The sequence below is a fragment of the Rissa tridactyla genome, chromosome 18, assembly GCF_028500815.1.
Source record: "Rissa tridactyla isolate bRisTri1 chromosome 18, bRisTri1.patW.cur.20221130, whole genome shotgun sequence".
In the NCBI taxonomy this organism is placed as follows: Eukaryota; Metazoa; Chordata; class Aves; order Charadriiformes; family Laridae; genus Rissa; species Rissa tridactyla.
In genome coordinates, this window is record NC_071483.1 from 2,210,832 (window position 1) to 2,227,453 (window position 16,622).

The 16,622-nt window shown below is 57.9% G+C and overlaps 2 protein-coding genes across 3 annotated transcripts; both read right to left on the reverse strand.

Annotated features, from left to right (window-relative positions):
• Positions 1–556: 556 nt before the first annotated feature.
• Positions 557–7,704, reverse strand: MRPS15 (mitochondrial ribosomal protein S15). Its single transcript, XM_054223836.1, has 8 exons — positions 7,546–7,704; positions 6,254–6,316; positions 5,627–5,702; positions 4,718–4,766; positions 3,844–3,928; positions 2,910–2,968; positions 1,483–1,674; positions 557–732 (listed from the first exon to the last, which is right to left on the reverse strand). Exons 1-8 carry the CDS (start codon positions 7,640–7,642, stop codon positions 613–615), a joined length of 741 nt encoding a protein of 246 aa, XP_054079811.1. The 5' UTR covers positions 7,643–7,704; the 3' UTR covers positions 557–612.
• Positions 7,705–7,833: 129 nt separating this feature from the next.
• Positions 7,834–15,660, reverse strand: CSF3R (colony stimulating factor 3 receptor). Of its 2 annotated transcripts, none has more exons than XM_054223834.1 (16): positions 15,471–15,660; positions 14,480–14,575; positions 13,848–14,147; positions 13,363–13,486; positions 13,054–13,223; positions 12,110–12,264; positions 11,356–11,509; positions 11,181–11,263; positions 10,860–11,073; positions 10,378–10,566; positions 10,000–10,101; positions 9,548–9,694; positions 9,190–9,330; positions 8,979–9,069; positions 8,664–8,745; positions 7,834–8,494 (listed from the first exon to the last, which is right to left on the reverse strand). In XM_054223834.1, exons 1-16 carry the CDS (start codon positions 15,508–15,510, stop codon positions 8,003–8,005), a joined length of 2,580 nt encoding a protein of 859 aa, XP_054079809.1. In that variant the 5' UTR covers positions 15,511–15,660; the 3' UTR covers positions 7,834–8,002. The 2 variants fall into 2 exon arrangements, with proteins under 2 accessions (XP_054079809.1, XP_054079810.1); XM_054223835.1 differs by having other exon boundaries at positions 15,454–15,615.
• Between the last annotated feature and the right edge of the window lie 962 nt (positions 15,661–16,622).

Here is a 16,622-nt window from a genome sequence, read left to right on the forward strand (position 1 = left end):
AACCATTGTTGGCGGGTTTGGTGTAACACACACAGTCGCCAAGTCTGGGAGGGATGGAGGGATGATTGCCAGAGAATGAATATAAAGGTGTAAGTCCACTGGGAAATTACAGACTTGATTATTAACTCCATTTCTGCAGCTGCAGAGCTCCCCATCCACCTGCGTTTTCCTGTGAGAAGGAATGGTGCTTTGAGCCGCTGTCAGGGCTGCTTTCTTTCCAAACAAGCAGCATTTTGCCTCATTCTCCTCATTCATCATCTGGCAGCCCAAATCCCTCATGAGCAGCTGGGTCAGTGCTGTCTGACAGCACGATCCTGCTGTCAGGCCAGGCGGTGACAGGAGGGACACTGCCCGGGGTGTTCTCACTTGCAGACATCCCTGCCCAAGGGGGTGCAGCCCCCCCAGGTACTCCTCTCCCCCAGATCAAGCTCCTCACAACACAGCCCAGCGCACCAGCCTTAAATTAAACTTCTAAAATGCCTAATCCACTCATTGCACCTTTCTGGGTGCTCACCATGGCGCAAGACCACACATGCACAGAAGCAAAGAGGCAACGTGTCTTTAGGTGATAATTTATTGTTAGAGACCAGCCGTGTCAGCCTCACCGTGCCGCTAGACAGGCGTCCCCTCGCGCTGCGCCTCTTTCTCCTTCGCAGCTCTTGCTCTTGCTTGCCACTCTCTCCTCTGCTTTAGCCTCTCTGGTGCTTTCAGCTTCCGCGCCTCCTGAAAAACCTGCGGGAGGAGCACAAAGGAGGTGAGAGAAGGGGAGAGACAAAGCTGCCTGCTGCTGAGCAGAGCTGCTCCGCCACCGCTGCTTGCTGCAGCACAGACCCCAGCTCCTGCGCCAGAGGCCAGGCAGCATGCTGTGCAGCAAGAGCAACTCCTTCCCCTGCACCTCCGCCGGAGCTCCAGCCAGCCCTACTTTCAGGGTACCATTCGGGGGTATTCTGTTCTAGCTACCCAGTCTTTTGGTTATAATTTAATTGGATTGAAATTTAGTATTCACAGACTGAAGGTGTGTCCAGCTTTTTGATTCTGCTCAGTTATACCCAGAGATACTGTACACAGCAGTTACACCAATGTATTTAGAGCAAATGAAAAGTAGACAGTGGGGAGTACCCACATTTCTGTTCCAAAGCTACTATCAAATTCAATTGTCTCACATATTAGTTTCCATACTAGGCTTTGAAAAGAAGCTGTTTTGAATCATACATTTCTGAGCAAACTAGTAGCGCAATCTGAAGTTCTCAAGCACAGTGTCACTCCCACTGCATAACTGTCTTTCATGGAGCTCTTTGCTGAGCTTATGTATTTTTCTACAGACATTATAGTCTCCTCAAATTCAAAGCACAGATTAAAAGGACTAACCTATCTGTCTTTTCTAACTGTCTTAACTGTGCCCTTCTACAAAGAGAGGTTTTTTATATAAAGAGATATTTTCCTACTCCAGCTATGTGGCGCTCTCCCCAGATTGCTGCATACCTTGAGACAGAAAGCCTTCTTCACAACCCAGCGCTTGGTGACCCTCCTGGAGTAGGGAGGGGGCAGGGTGTACTTGATATTCAGCTGCTTGCAGGTGTTTTCAAAGGTATCATAGCGGACACGGCGAAGATATGCCAGTAGTTTCTTCCGTCGATCTATATCCATCAGCATGCGACGACGGTTACTTTTATCCTGCAAAGGACTTAACGTTCACTAGATTGCAGACAGATTATACTTCCATTCCAATAAATTACTTAGAATAGACCAGATTATGGCTGAAAGGAAACAATCAGGTTAAGGACAGCATCTTAGAACAATTTTTCTTGGCAGATACTGCAAGCACATTAGGTCACTACAAGGAGATCTGAGAAGACTTAATTTACTTTTTATGGGAATTGCTTTCTTCATTCTGTGTCTGCACCTTCCTCCCCCAGCGCTGAGGGCTGTTTTCAACTTGTATGCTGTTTCAGGCAGCGGCAAAAGCTGCAATGGCTTGGAGGCAAAGGCTGTAGGGAAGGTCTACAGGGTAAAAACTCTGCTTCCCCTGAAATGTATTCTTCCAGAAATAACACAGAAGCATTTACCTTTGGTTTTCCAGAAATTAAATGTGAAAATAAAATGTGACTTGGCTCTATCTGATCATTTGGGTTGTTCTTTGGAAGAGAATATGCATGGCTTGAGCCATTCAGGGAAATCCTCCATGGGAGAAATTTCCCTATCCTATACAAGCTATCAAGTGATTTGTGTAAAAAGCAGGCTTCGTCCAAGTAATTTCAAAATGTCTCTTCTGCTGAAACATTTAGTACAACTTCTGGCTTCTTAGAAAAACTGAATTCTATTCTGTTTTACCCTTCAAGCTTTTATAATTAACAAATAATTACACATGTTTTTCAAATGCAGTTGATGAATCCATTTCCCACCTTTTGCACTGCATAAAGAGTCTTTAATATACCTTGTTTATAAACTCATACTTGTGGTGTTTCAAATTTGGGCTCTGAAGCCAGGTAGCTTTAGATAGGAAAGTGGTCATTACGACATTAACACAGTCCTGTCTGCTAAACATTTTCATAGGCAGAACAAAGAGAATACAGCTGCTGAAGAGATAACAGTAATTACTTTGAAAACTAAGCAGTGAAGTCACATCTGCAGCACGGATAAATTTAGCTAACCTCTGCTCAAAGGTATCTGCTCGGCCATTTCCACCAATCCAGTAACAAAAAAGAACACTCTCCACATTTCAGTTGGTGAGAACGCAGCTGTGGCTGAGCCAGCAGTTTCCCAGACCGGCACCAGGGAACAGTTATAACTCGTTTATAAACCTTAGGAAAGCCATAATCCCCAGAATTAAAATCCTTTTGTTCTAAACTGAGAAAACAACCCGACCAGCTGCTGTCTCAGACGTGTGGGCTCACATTACTGATAGTTACCTTGGGATGCCTCTGAAGATGCTCCTCGTAACCGCGTATCTTGGCAGTCAGCAGAGCAACTATAAAGAACAGACATAGAGAGCCGTGTGAGAGCAGCAGCTTTCCAGGGTGTCATCTGCATTCCCTTCAAATTGCCAGTGGAGGACTGCTGTTCTTATGGGTACCCACTGCACCACAGTAATATTGCCGCACAGCCCTCCCAGTAAGTGCAAAACAAACCACAAAATATAACCTACATAACCCAAATCAGAACTATGGTTATTATGAAGCTGCTTAATTAGAGGTTAAAATTGTAACAACAGATCATATGAGTTTATCTGTAAAATGCCTCTTGCACTCACTTAATTACTGGTGACTTTACATTCATTTCACTTCACTTGGTTTAAATTTTGGAGGAACAGACAAAATTAGGAGGTTCTTTCTAAGAGCTGCAGCCAGCCCTTTGCGATTTCAGGCTTTGGAGAAAGGTGCTGGGGGCATCCAGAGAAACTGAAGGCCTTTACTAATGATAAAGGAGCGCATCTTGGGCAATGGCAGTGTGACCTTCATCCTTGCACTATGCTTCAGCCAGAGCTCTCTGACGCAGAGGGGAATTTGGGTTCCATGGCGAAATCTAGTAGTTCATTTTGGTAATGAATGCAATGCAATGCTTTGTGTCATATAAGCACTTCAAGCAGAATAATGCATGTGCTGCCTTTGGAGCAGGAATTTGGAAAGCACCCTGGCAGACATCTGCCAGTAAGTGCATGCGCTGCCTGTCACACGTTCCCAAACCCCAAAGAGGCCTTCCTGCAGACTCCCTGCCTCTCAGGTGCTCTTCCTGAAAGAGACTGTCCTGACTGATACAGGGAACTTGAAGTGCTGGGGTGGCAACAGCCGAATAAAAGCAGAGATCTATCACCTGCCAACAATGTCCTTCTACTTTTTAACTCACCTTGCACCTCAAAGGAGCCATTGTCACTGGGAGACCTCCTGACCTTCTCCACCAGCTGCTGTGTCTTTATTTTCATCTTCTCCTTCTGTGGATAACAGAAAAGAGCTTGTGACTTTCTCAGGAATACTAAAGGTCTGAGACACCTCAGCTCTCTTCTCAGATAAAGGCTTTGTAATTAATAGCTCTACTCAGTGTCCATCACAAAATGTGTAAAAAGTGCTGCAAAAAAGGACATGCTGCTTGCAGGACAGTGCTCAAAGTACTGCAGCGCAGCAAAGCAGCACAAAAAGATCTCACAATGGCACCGTCATTGTTCAACCCATAGGGTGGTGGCACACCCTTCTTCCCAAGATGGCAGAGAAGGGTGTTGAAGAGGCCCCGCTGCTCCCCTGAATGAAAGAGAGAACTGAAGCTGATCTCACATTGCAGCAGCCTTTACTTTTCACATCTTTTTAAGCTTAACTGGTAAGCCGCAAGAAAATGCAAGATCTTTCCGCTACCTGACGATTTGCTTACTTCATTTTCTGGGCATAGAAAAAGTAAAAGTAATCTGAAGAACATCTGCTGTCCAGTGTACTATTTTCTGGAACACAGGCCAAGCATCATCAGTAACATAACACAGCTCATCTCCCCTGCAATTGCCTAATATTTTCTTCTCTCATTTTAGTATGCAATTATTACCATAAAGAAGACTGCATGATAAATTTTAAGAGCATACAAGACTTATCACTCTCATGTATTTAATAGCCCCAGATTTGCAGTTATCGAGCAACACTTAAAAATAAAGTGAAGGGTATTTAACAATATAGACATGTCTTACACAAATGTGCTTGCTAAATCGTCTCATTTTTTATGCAAGTAGAATGAAACTAACCTGGCTTGCCATTTCCAGTGACAACAGTCTTCTCACTACATCGTCAACACTGCAAGGAGATCGCAGATTACTTCATAAGATAGGAACAAAGTATGTTTAACAACAGAAATGAGGTTCAGTTTTCAGAACATATTAACTTTTCTCAACTTTTATTCTACAAATTTACAGCAACTCTCCTCCCCTCCCAAACCTGTCAGCCAGAAACCATTTCTTGCATTCCCAAGAAAAATCTTGGCTGAGATTACAGAAGCATCGAGTTGTTTTGCTGCTATGGGAAACACAGTGTTATTTCAAATGATGATGAAATCTTATGGATTCAGAAACAATTACATGCAAACTGGGTGATGAAGATTAACCCCCAAATAAGTGTGCAAGGACAAAAGAATTAATTTTAAGACTGACTCCTTCAAAGATCAGTGAAAGTCTCAGATACACCACTGGGGGCTCTCCATGCACCACACATGAGCAGTTCTGGAATCAGAGCGTAAAAATGTTCAGCTCCAGGTCCAAATTTCAGAGGCAGACGTTCATTTTGAGTTGTTTAACTACACATTCTCTAGCACCTGAGTTCAAGACAGGCACAGATTGTTTCTAAGAAGGTTATTTCTAGTATTTCAAGATTATTTCTTTTTTCTGTGGACTACGAAGTCCACAGAAGACGTGAGCACCAGCCCTTAAATCTTAATCTTACATTCATTAAACAAAAACTTTACATATCTGTAATCAGTGGCTGCTTTTGCAAATTTCACTTTCAATAGGACTTTGCAATTTTTTGTGCTAAATTGCATACCTGTGACCACAGAACATTAATAACTACTGAGCAGGTGACAGCTTTCACATATCGTGGTTGTGTGCATCTAAGATGCAAATTTCCAAAGAGAAGAGTCATTCCCTTTCCCTGTATCATACCTATTTATTATTGGGACATTGGCATAATCTTTCTTCAGCATTGTGGGAGGAAGATCATCCAAATGGCTGGGGATGTCTACAAAGAGAAGATTAACATTTGAGGAAGAGCAGTACGAAGTCAGAGCTCTGAACGTGCTTGCAAACTAGATCAGAGGAAACAAGCTGCAAAGAAAACAGACTGTATGCTCCAAACAAGAAGGAAGAACTTAAAGAGATCACGCTGAAGTGGCAGGAATTGACTCAATAAAATTGCGTCCAGTCTCTTGCCTTCAGTGGTCTGGATTTACAACATGGTGTATGGTCCACTGAGATCAGTGATCTCTTGCTAATGACAACTGCTAATTTCCCACACATCCGCGAGACGCTGAATTTTCTGAGTAACTTTTGAGCTTGCAAAGAATTATTTCTAGACGCACAGAACCACAAAAAGGTTTACAAAGGGACCTTATGAAGCTTCTAGTCCAATTTCCCCCTTAAAGTGGGACTGTCACCCTTTCTTTGTCTAGCAAAGCCTTGAAAATCCCTGAGGAATACCAAATACCTTCTCTTGCTGCGGCATTAGGGTACAACACTGATAATATCAGCAGTAAAACATTTTGCCATGTGATCCCATTAATCCTGACATACCTTTCCTCTTTCTTCTCACAGGTCTGGCGTACCATCTGGCTGTCTGAATAAAGGGACTGCAAACTTGATGGGAGAAAACAAAGATTTATCAGACTTGTGTGCACTGTTTTACCTATGTACACATCAAATATTGCCCAGTCTGTACTAGAAAACTGGTCAGAGTACTTAGACTTCAAGTCTAAGTGGCCAGCCAGGTCTTTTGTCCCAAAGGAGTGTGGATCAGTTCAGTGTGGTTCTCACACAAGTGCTAAAACAAATGGGCGAAGCGGTGCCGCTTCAGGGTGACCTGAACCCAAATGGTGAGAAGAACAGAGCAGTGGGAAGAGATTACAGACACTGAACAGAGAGTGCGAGGGCTCCCCAGCTGAACTGTGTTCATCTGAAGGGCTTAAACTGACAAACTAATTTAAGTAATTTCACGTGTGAGTTATATGGGCTGCTCTGGACTACCCCAGTGGCAGAGGCACTGAGACCTAGAGACAACCTTTGACCACCACAGCTTGGTGCAGATGAGAACATTCATAAGCAGCCTGAATTGAGCTGTTCTTTGACCTTTCAAGAACAAACTCTTCCAACTGCTCTTTCAAGGCCCCTGCTACTGGAACCAATACTTGCTTCAGAGTATTTACGTGTGCCTCAAACATGTTTTCAAGTACAGACTTTGCCAGTCCACATAACTCCCTGAGAAGCACGCGAGCTCAGCTCTAGATCTGTAAGGCACCAGAGCTGTGCGCGGGCTGCCAGCACAGGCAGTGAGCACGGGGCTCTGCACGCCCTGCCGTGCTTGCGGTGCAGAAACAGCGTGTGTGGAAGCCATGACGGGGCCGCAGCCCGTGCGTCGGCCCAGCTCACAGCACCTTTGAGGTCTCTGGCCTTGGAGCCTCCCAAGCTGCCCCAGCAGATCCCCATCGGACGTGGCGGCAGCCCCCACCCCAGTCCTCGCCCTGGCCCGTGCTCCAGCCAGCCTGGCTGCCCCAGCGCCAGCCTGGGGACTCAGCCCCGCCATCCCCGTCCTCCCCCGGGGCCCTGAGGGGCACCCCGGGGCCCTGCCCGCGTCCTGCCTCCCCGGCAGCCCCCCACGCCCCGCGAGGGTCATCCAGTCCCCCGTCCCCTCTCAGGTCCACCGCAGGCTCCTTCTCCCCGCGCCCCAGGCCACCCCCACCCTCCCGACTGCCCCTTCCCCCCCGTCCCCCCCGCCCTGGCCTTCTCTTCCTCCGCCGGACCCCGCTTCCTCTTCCACCCTCCCTCACAGCGGCCTCTCTAGTACGGCCGGAGCTCCCTCCGCGCCTCACCGGCCCCGCCGCTGCCGTGGGCGCCCCCCAGGACGGCGGCCCCGCCGCGGGCCGGCCCCGCCAGGCAGCGGCCGAGCACCGTCCGCAACGCCAACATCGCCCGCCGCTCACGGCCCCGCCGCCGTGGGCGCCGCCATCTTGCCCAGGCGCGGCGGCCGAGCACGGAGCGAGGGAGGAGGAGTCGAGCGCCGAGCACGTCGATGGGCGCCGCCAGCCCGAGCCCCGGCGGAGGGTCCGGGACCCACCGGCCGCTCGGGGCTCGTCCTACTGCAGAGGCGTCCCGGGCCCTTCTCAGCGCGTCCCCGTTTATTGCTGGAGAGGAGAGGAAGGGCGGGAGGGAACGCACATAGCACGGGCGGAGGGAGCCGGGCCCCAAGGCCTAGGCTCGGCCCGGGCCGCCTGCAGGCCGCGGGGGAGGCCCGAGGCTGGGTCCGCGGGCGCTGACCGGCCCCCGGCACTAAAACGTCCGGCAGTCCTGGAGCTCCTCGGCCCCGCTGATGCGGAGGCCCTGCAGCAGGGGGAAGGTGGCGAGCAGCTCCTCGGGGCAGCCCCCGTCCCCCGGGCAGCCGTGAGGGGTGGCCCGGTGGAACCAGAGGTTCTGGTAGGGCTTGGGGCTGGGGCTGGGCTCGGGGAGCAGGGGCTGGCTGGAGCTGGAGCGCAGGTAGAGGCGCGGCGGGGCGTGCTGCTGGCCCTTGTACCCGTCGCCCACCACCCGCGCATACTGGACGGTCTCCCCGCTCCCGCCGGGGCCCCGGTGCGGCTCCGCTGCCGCCCAGCCACGGCCCGGCCTGCCCAGTCCCTCCTGCTGCACGTAGGGTTGGGGCATGGCGGGAAAGGGGCTGGCAGGCTCGGCGGTGGGCTCCTTGCCCCAGGTGGCCCTTTCCAGCACTGTGACGGTAGAAATGGTGGCCAGGCCGGGCTCCCTCGTGCCGGGGACCTGCAGATGTTCCTGGAAAAACGGCTGTGGGTCACGGCCTGTCCGCAGGGTGCGTCCCCTCTTCTTCCCCGCATCGGGCAGCACGTGAGGGATGCTTCCCGTGCTCCCGTTCCCCTTCTCAGCGTGGCCTTGTGCCCAGGTGGGGAGCAGCAGCCGGGGGGAGCAGCCGTCCAGATCTCACCTGCTGCAGCTCTACCGGCACCCACTTGCCCAGGCTGCTGTTGGCGGGGTCAGGGACGTTGGGCCAGAACTGCTGCTTCACCCTGGCAGCCACAGGACAAGGAGACTCAGTGACGACGCCTGAAACTGGTGGCCCTGGGGGCTGGTCTTGCTCCCATGATGCTCACAGCAGGATGCTGCTGTTCCCCACAGCCACCCCATCCCTCTGGCAGCTGGGCTGTGGCCAGGGCCACCACAGCTGCCGGGGACAGGGATTCCGCAGGCAGCCCAGCCTGGTGCAGGGCTGGTCCAGCCTGTGGTGGCTCTCGGTACTCACCGCCCGTTCTTCTGGAAGCAGATGAGCAAAAGTATGAGCAGGACAAAGATTAGCGCGAGGGTCAGGAAGAGAAACTGGATTTCAATGTCATCTGGAAAGAGGGCAGGGAAGAGCGTCACAGGCGGAGCACGGTGGGACACCTCTGGCAGCACTGTGCCGCGAGGCAGGACCCAGGGTCTGGCGGGTCCCTTCCCGTCCGTACGCCCCTCACCTAGCACCATGGTCACCAGGGTCAGGCTGGTGCCATTGGTGCTGCCGGCTGCCGTGGATGCCATGATGTGCACTTTGTACAGGGTCGATGGCTTCAGCTCCCGAATGACAAAAGAGCTGAGGGAGGGATTCACAGTGGCACCTGGGAAACACAGGGGCTGTTGGCATGGTGGGGGCTGCTCTGTGGGTGCCCCTCACCTGCACAGCCCCTTGGGTCTCTGCTGGCAGGGGGTCCCTTATGGGACCCACACACCCCTCCTGACCCTCTCTGAGGAGGGCACGGTGTCTGCTGTCGTTCCCACCCAACACACGGCAGTGGGGTGGACGGCAGGGCCGGCGGTGACGCAGGCAGGACTCACTGGACACTTCTGCGGTGCTGTTGGCCCAAAAGATGGTGTAGCTGGTAATAAAGCCATTCTGCACCTCAACCGGCACTGGGTCCCAGCACAGCTCGGCGCCAGACTTGCTGATGCTCTTCAGGTGGAGCTTCGGGGCGTAGGATGGTGCTGAAACAGGACAAGCGACCGGGCGCTGTGCAGAACCGCTGCCTCGGGGTGGGGGACCAGCGGGGGGATGCGCTGAGTGGCGAGTCCCACTCCTGAGGTGTGAGTGTCAGGCCCTGCCCCACGCTGTGTCCCTGTGGGGCTCGGTCCACCTGAGAGCACCTTTGGAGACCAGCCAAGATCCAGCCCAGTGGGCTGAGCTCTTCTGCACAGCCCCGGAAGGAGGGGTACGTGGCGGGAAGGCTGGCTCTCCTTTGTGAAAGGCAGAGGTTTGGTGGTGTGGGGTGAGCCCCCAGGAGCACACGTACCCTTCTGCTTGGAGTAGGCTGCGGTGTGGACGGGCAGCCCTATGGCGTCCTTGTAGAGGGGGTACACCGAGATGTTGTACTGCTGGAAAGGCTCGATGCCATCTGCAACAGAGAGCAGAGGCGGGGCCAGGGGCTCGGGGCTCTGGCTGCCGAGACCCCCTGGCTGCCCTATGCCTGCCCCATGGCACCAGCCACTTGCCCCATGCTGTACCCAGAGCGAGCGGGGAGGGTATGGAGCAGGCTCGGGGCAGGGGTTGGTCCTGGGGCAGCCAGGCTGTGAGCCATGGATGCGGGCGCAAGAGGGGTGCCCATCCCCTGGTACAGCCCCCCCTGCACAGCCGACCACGAGGGCAGGGACCCCCGGCAGCCCCGGCTTACCCCGGATGAGGGCTGTGGTGGCCGCCCCGTCACGCTCCATCTGCCAGCAGGCACTGCAGCGCCCGGGCTCCGAGGACACCCGCTGCCACTCCAGGATATAGGCGGCCACCGGGGCCGGCGGGCTCTCCCAGCACACCCAGAGGCTGCGCTCGCCCCCGGGCACAGCCCAGAGCCTGGCCAGGGGCTGACCTGCATGGGGACAACCAGCCGGGATGATGGGAGAGGGGAGCATCCCTGCTGCATCACCCCCCTCAGCCCCCCGGCCGCTGCCTGGAGCCTGCCCTGCTCCTCGCCCTGGCTCTGTGCCCCACAGGCAGCCTGTGCGGGCCCCCCCCCGGCTGCGCACCCAGGGAGGTGCCTCCCCCACAGTGGGGCGAGGGAGCAGCACCCAGTTTGAGACCTCGTGGAGCTGCCGGGGGAGTGGCAGAGCCCCAGGGGGGTGCGCGGAGGTTTCAGGCGCGGGAGGTTTGCACTGCCCTCACCTTTCCTCTCCAGGAGGACGACCTCGGTCACTGCCGACTCGCCGGCGGCATTGTAGACTGAGAGATAGACCCTCCTGGTCCCCGCCGGCACGGAGAAGTTGCACTGGGTGTGGGTGGTGTTGCAGACGGTAGGGGGGTCCCTGCCCCTCCTCCGGGGGCTCAGGGTGATGCGGTACCCCAGCACTCTCCCATTTGCCTCCCGCTGCCGTGGGGCCTGGGCGCAGGCAGGGTGTGCGGGGATGCTCGGTCCCCACGGGGATGCTCCATCCCCAGGGCGATCCCCCGGCAGCCCCCAAGCCCCCACCGCCCGCCCGCACTCACCTTCCAGCGCAGCTGCACCTCCAGCCGCCCGCCTGCCCCCGCCAGCCGAGTGCTCCACCACGCGTCCAGCTTCCCCGTGGGGGCTGCAACCGGAGAAGGGGGAGAGCGTGGCCATGCCACCGCTGCTGTGCCACCCGGCCGTGCAGAGGGGACCCCCCGGTGCTTCCGCACCCACCTTTCTCATGGGTGGTGTAGTTCCTGCCTGGGCTCCACTCGCTCCAGTAGCCCCGTGCCGAGCTCCGCCGGCACCGCATCTGGAAGTGGTACTGCGTGCCGAAGAGGAAGCCGCAGTGCTGTGTGGTGCCGGCCTGGCCGACGATGCCGGTGACCTGGTGGCACCAGAGGGAGGACCAGCAGGGGCCAGCCCCGGTGTGGGTGCTGCACAGGGCATGCGAGGGGGCACTTTGCCGTCCCCCTCCCACGCAGGCACCCTGCCGTTCCCGTTGCCATCTTTCCTCTCCAAGGAGGGACACGGCGGGTCCTGCTCCAGACGGGCTCAGGACGCATTGCAGGGTCCGGCCCCACAGCCCTGCCCTGCATGAGGGCAGCCCTGTCCCACCTGGGCACGGGTCTGGGCCAGCGTGAGCAGAGCAGCAAGGATTGGGGCAAACTCCTCCTCCCCTGCACAGGGCAGCTCTGGGCAAGGGGGGGTCACACAGGTGTGATGAGACATGGCGGTCTCAGTACACAGCCCGAGCGGGATGGGCTGTTTGTGGGCAAGAGGCCGCTGCGATGGCACGGTGGGAAAGATGCTGGTGCTGCATCCCTCCTCTGGTGCCCAAGCCTGAGAGGGAACTGGGGACTCCGACCTGTGCCTGGAAGTGCTCGGGGTGCAGAAGGCAGGCAGGAAACCTGGCAGAGCTCGGAGCAGGGGGAGGGTCCCAGCTGCTGCTCACCCTCCCCGGTCCCACTGCCCCAGCAGCACTCACCAGAGCCCACGCAGGGTCCTCGGCCGCCCGGTAGCGCAGCTCGCACTGCAGCTCCATGTACGCATTGCTCCGCGCCACCTCCCAGGCCAGGGCAATGCAGTCAGTCTGGAATGGGATGGACTGGATACTCTGCAGGGCCGGGGGGTCCAGCTTGGCTGGAAAAAGAGCAGGGGAGAGAGCTGGAAAGGTGCCACGGCGGGTGGTGCATTGGGCCATGGCCTCACATGCAGCTGTTAAAGCCACGAGCCGTGGCCAAGGTGCTGGGCTACCTGAGGTGAGGGGCAAGGGATGGGGAGAAACCGCCCTGAAACATTGAGGAGAACAGCTTGTGGCAAGGGATGGGAGCCAGTGTGCGCCCCTGCGCGGGACACAGAGCGATGCTCAGGAGCACGGCTCCAGCACTGCTCTGCAGCCTGGGCTCCAGGCAGGGTTAACGCCTACGCAGGAAAAACAGATCCCGCGGGACGCGGACCCGGAGTCTGGTACACGACCAGGAAAGCTGCACATCTGGGTCTGCCCAGGGTCAAGAGCCCAGCGCGGCTGTGGGAGGGCTCAGCTGTTCATGGGCAGCCCTTCCACAGGTCCAGAGCGGGGAGGACGAGTCACATCATCTGGGAAAGGTTCCTTTTATAAATAGTTTATAGGAGCTGGATGTATTATTAATAGACCTTCTGAATAAATGGGTAATCAATTGCTGGAGAGAGTTGTAGAGTGCAGCAGGTCAACTGACAGCTCATAACCCGCTAGCACATGCTGCTCAGTCTGTAATGCTGTTTTGGCACCTATTCATCCCAGCAAGCCATTTATCACGGGAACCCGCCCGTAAAATATGACCTAAAAGCCCGATGTGCTTTAATGGCACTCTAATGCCCCTCTCTCACTGCTGATGAGCTTCCCTGGCCCCTGACCTCTGCACAAGGCGGGTGGCTCTGGCCGTCACTCACCGACGTCCATGGGGTCGATGTAGAGATGCTCCGACTCGGCCGTGCCCAGCGCGTTGGTGGCGGACACCCAGATCTCCATTTGCCGGTAGAGCTGGAGCAGCCGCCGCGGCACGGTGCAGTGGCTGCGGTCACCTTGCGGGGTGCAGCCTGTCACCGCCTGGGCTCTGCTCCTGTGGCAGCGAGAGGAGTGGGCTCGGGGGTCCCTCCGGCAGAGGACGAGGCTTGCCATGTAGTTTGGCAGGGGGTCAAGGCCAGGAGAGGTGGCCCGGGGGCCAGTCACCGGGGACCGTGTCACCCCCCGAGGCTTACCCGGCACACTTCAGCGCGACGCTGGTGGGGAGGTGGCTGTCGGCTCCCTGCTGCCACTGGCACGTCAGCCCGTAGTCGCTGAGGGTCAGGACGCAGCTGAGGTTGAAGGGCTTCGCAGGCGGGTCTGGGAGAGAGCGGTGGGGAAGAGCCTGAGCGAAGCACCCGTCCTGGCTGCGCAGGAGCCGCAGCCCGCTCTGTGCCCAGCAGCGCAGAGCCCCGCTGCCACGCCACTGCTCCCCAAACCTGCCCGGCCCCGCAGCCTGCCCGCAGGCCACCGGTGTGCCGGGACGTGGCTGGGCACAGCCCCGCAACAGCCGCCATCAGCCATCAGCCCCGGCCGCTGCTCCTGTCCCAGCGGCTTTGCGCAGCTTGCCCGGGGCAGACACGCGTCTCGAGGAGGAGACGTGCAAACCCCGGTGCCAGGCTGCACCTCGGTGCGGTGCACGCGTGCGCACACGGGTGACCCACAGCAGCAGCAGACTTACAGCCCGCCCTGATCTCGGCCATGCCAACGCGCTGCTTGGTCCCGTTCCACTCCACCCAGCACCACAGCTTGGCCTGCGTGCGGTTGAACTGGGGCAGGGTGAGGTTGGACACCTCGGTGCCACCCGGGCCCCGGCGCTGGCTCCCAGCCATGGGCTCATTGTCCAGCATCCAGGTGATTTGGACCTTCCCCTGCTCCAAGCCACGGCAGAGCTCGCTCTGGATGGTGCAGGATGCCGTGACGGCCGAGCCCAGGGGCACAATGGGTGAGCCCACGGCTACCGAGGCACAGCCCAGGGTCCCTGCAGGCAGGAAAAATGCGTCACATCCAGGGCATGGCTATGACAAAGCCATCTCAGTGCGTTAGCACCCAGGCAGGACGGAGGGATGAGTGTCTCTTCCCTGAGACGGGCCCCCCAGCTGCCGGAGAGGAAGAGCGGGCGTTGGGCAAGCCTGCTGGCACACGCCAGGCCCCATCCTGCCAGTGCCAGCCATGCCGCCGCCGCCGCTCCCACCCGCCCACAGCAGCCCCGGCGTGCTGTGGCCACGGCCGGTCCGGGCAGGAGGGACGGGCGCTGGGTGCACAGGGACAGTGCGGGGCACATGGCTGCGGGGCGGGATGGACCCCACTCACCGCCCGGGTGGAGGAGCAGGAACAGGGAGAGCCGCAGCAGGAAGGGTGTCCTGGCACTGCGCCTGGCCATGGTCTCCTCCGTGGCTTTGGCATCACCTGGAATGGAGAGAGCAGCTCGTCCCGGCGGGTCAGGAAGGGGCTGGGGACGAGGCGGGCTGGAAGAGCCGTGCTGCCACTGTCACCAATGCTTCCTGGAGCAAAATGTCCTTTTGCCATCAGAGGCAGCCTCTCCCCTGCAGCCCTTCTGCGGCGCTGACACCTCCGCCTCCAGGCTCGGCAGCCCACGCTGCTGCAGGCACCGGTGTGGAAAAGCGCAGCGGTGAGGGGCCGCGGCGGGGGCCCCTCGGGCACAGCCTGCCGCCGGCGCTCGGCCCCACGCACGCCCATCCTGGGGCGCATTGCCCCATGGCTGGCCGCAGGCTGATTTTATCTCAGGTGCCTTCAGCCTCTGCCGGGCAGGGATTTGCGGTTTCAGGGAGGGCTCGTGCTGGGGCTTGGGGTGTCAGAGCTGATCAGCTGAAAGAAGGCAACGAATGAATGACGGCAGCACAGCGGGGCTGGCCAGAGATGTGGGGTCCTGCCTGTGCCCCCCCTTCTGCTGCCCCCTCCCGCTGCCCCCCCCGCCTGCTGGTGGGCATGGCCCCGGGAGCGGTGTCTGCCTCTGCCCTGCCCCGCCACCGGCTCATCCTCTGCCCTGGGCTGGTCCCAGCTGCGTCCTCGTCACTGCCGGGCACTTGCCCCAGGAGGGGCTGCCTACACTGCGCCCGGCTCTGGGTGCCCACAGCTCCTCTCCCCCCCGAGCTGACCTGCGGAGGCAGATGAGGGACCCAAGTGTGGGAAATGGGGGAGCAGCCACCTCCAAGCACCGGGCATGTGCGGCTGTCCCAGGCAGGAGACAGGGCACAGCCACAGATGAGGGGCTCAGCCGGACCCAAGCACCGTGCAACCCATTCCTACCCCAGCACCATCCCTACCTCGCCTCCATCTCTACCTCTCCTCGGCGCCCGGTGTGTCCGGCCGCTGCTCACCATCCGCTCCGAGTGCCAGCCTCCGGCTGCCGGCGGCTCGCCGTGCTCAGCCCGTTTGCTAACATGCTGCTTTCACCGTTAGTTCCTCAAAACCAGTGCCGTTAATTGCTGTGACTCTCTGAAGAAGGTGATTGCAAAACACTTCCCTGAAGGCTGCGACCGCCTCGCTCGCCGCAGGAAGGAAAGCCCAGCGGCACGCACGCATCCAGCGGCGGGAGCAGCGCCCGGCCTCCCACCCTGCCTGCTCCAGCAGCCGGGACGTGGCGCAGCCAGGACGTGGCACGGGCGGCTCCTTGCTGCGACTGCCCTGGGACCACGGGGCTGGGCAGGGGGACAGGGCAGGGGGACACGGCTGGGGCATGTGGGACCCAGCCATGGCTGCCAGTGCAGCGTGATGCCGCCTGGGCACAGCTCACATCCCCCAGCCTGCGCCGGGGTCCTCGCCGGGCACTCTCCATGGGGGGACTGGGCTCATCCCCCCATCCTCGTCCCTCTGAGCTTCATTCCTCTCCCAGGATACGCTCGCCAGCCTCCTGCCCGGTGCCCGGCGACAGCACCGCTGCTCCTGGCTGGGCTGTCTCCCAAAGCCTGGCCCAGGGAGAGAGCTGCCCTGCGAAGCCCCGTCTGACCCAAGTTGTCCATGTTCACACCACATAGTCCAGCTTGGCCCAGCGTGAGGGGACCATGAGTCTCCCCAAGGGCAACCCAAGACTCGACCTTCCCACTGGTACCTCCCCGTGCCAACCATTAACCCAGGTTTTTCCAGCAGCCCCTTGCCCAGGGCCCTGCCCCGGGGGGCTCCCTGCCGGGACGCGGGCAGCTCTGCCCACCCGTGCCAGGCTGGCACCGCAGCCCCGGCTGGGGAACCCCGTGTCCCGTGGGACGGGACTGGAGCATGGGGGTAAACAGGGGATTGCCCAACCCGCGCCGCACTCGTAGCCTTCGCAACGGGGGCGGCTGTTGTGCAAACGGCTGTTTACTACGGGATTTGTAGCACGCGTTTCACCTCCGGCGGCGCGTTAATCAGTGCTCACGCAACCCAATGCTGCAAACAACCGTGGGGCCAGAGCAGCCCCCCCACCCCGCCGACATCCCCCAGGAGGCAGGGTGGCCAC

What these genes read in the sequence shown, in the direction of transcription:
- MRPS15 (XM_054223836.1), bottom strand. Translation starts at nt 7,642, where the DNA reads ATGTTGGCGTTGCGGACGGTGCTCGGCCGCTGCCTGGCGGGGCCGGCC. An exon ending in CACTGGAAATGGCAAGCCAG is followed by an intron (nt 3,929 to 4,717) that starts GTTAGTTTCATT and finishes TGTTATCCACAG; the next exon opens with AAGGAGAAGATGAAAATAAA. An exon ending in AGAAGGCTTTCTGTCTCAAG is followed by an intron (nt 733 to 1,482) that starts GTATGCAGCAAT and finishes CTCCTCCCGCAG; the next exon opens with GTTTTTCAGGAGGCGCGGAA.
- CSF3R (XM_054223834.1), bottom strand. Translation starts at nt 15,510, where the DNA reads ATGGTGAGCAGCGGCCGGACACACCGGGCGCCGAGGAGAG. An exon ending in AGGACCCTGCGTGGGCTCTG is followed by an intron (nt 11,510 to 12,109) that starts GTGAGTGCTGCT and finishes TGGTGCCACCAG; the next exon opens with GTCACCGGCATCGTCGGCCA. An exon ending in CTACACCACCCATGAGAAAG is followed by an intron (nt 11,264 to 11,355) that starts GTGGGTGCGGAA and finishes CTCCGGTTGCAG; the next exon opens with CCCCCACGGGGAAGCTGGAC.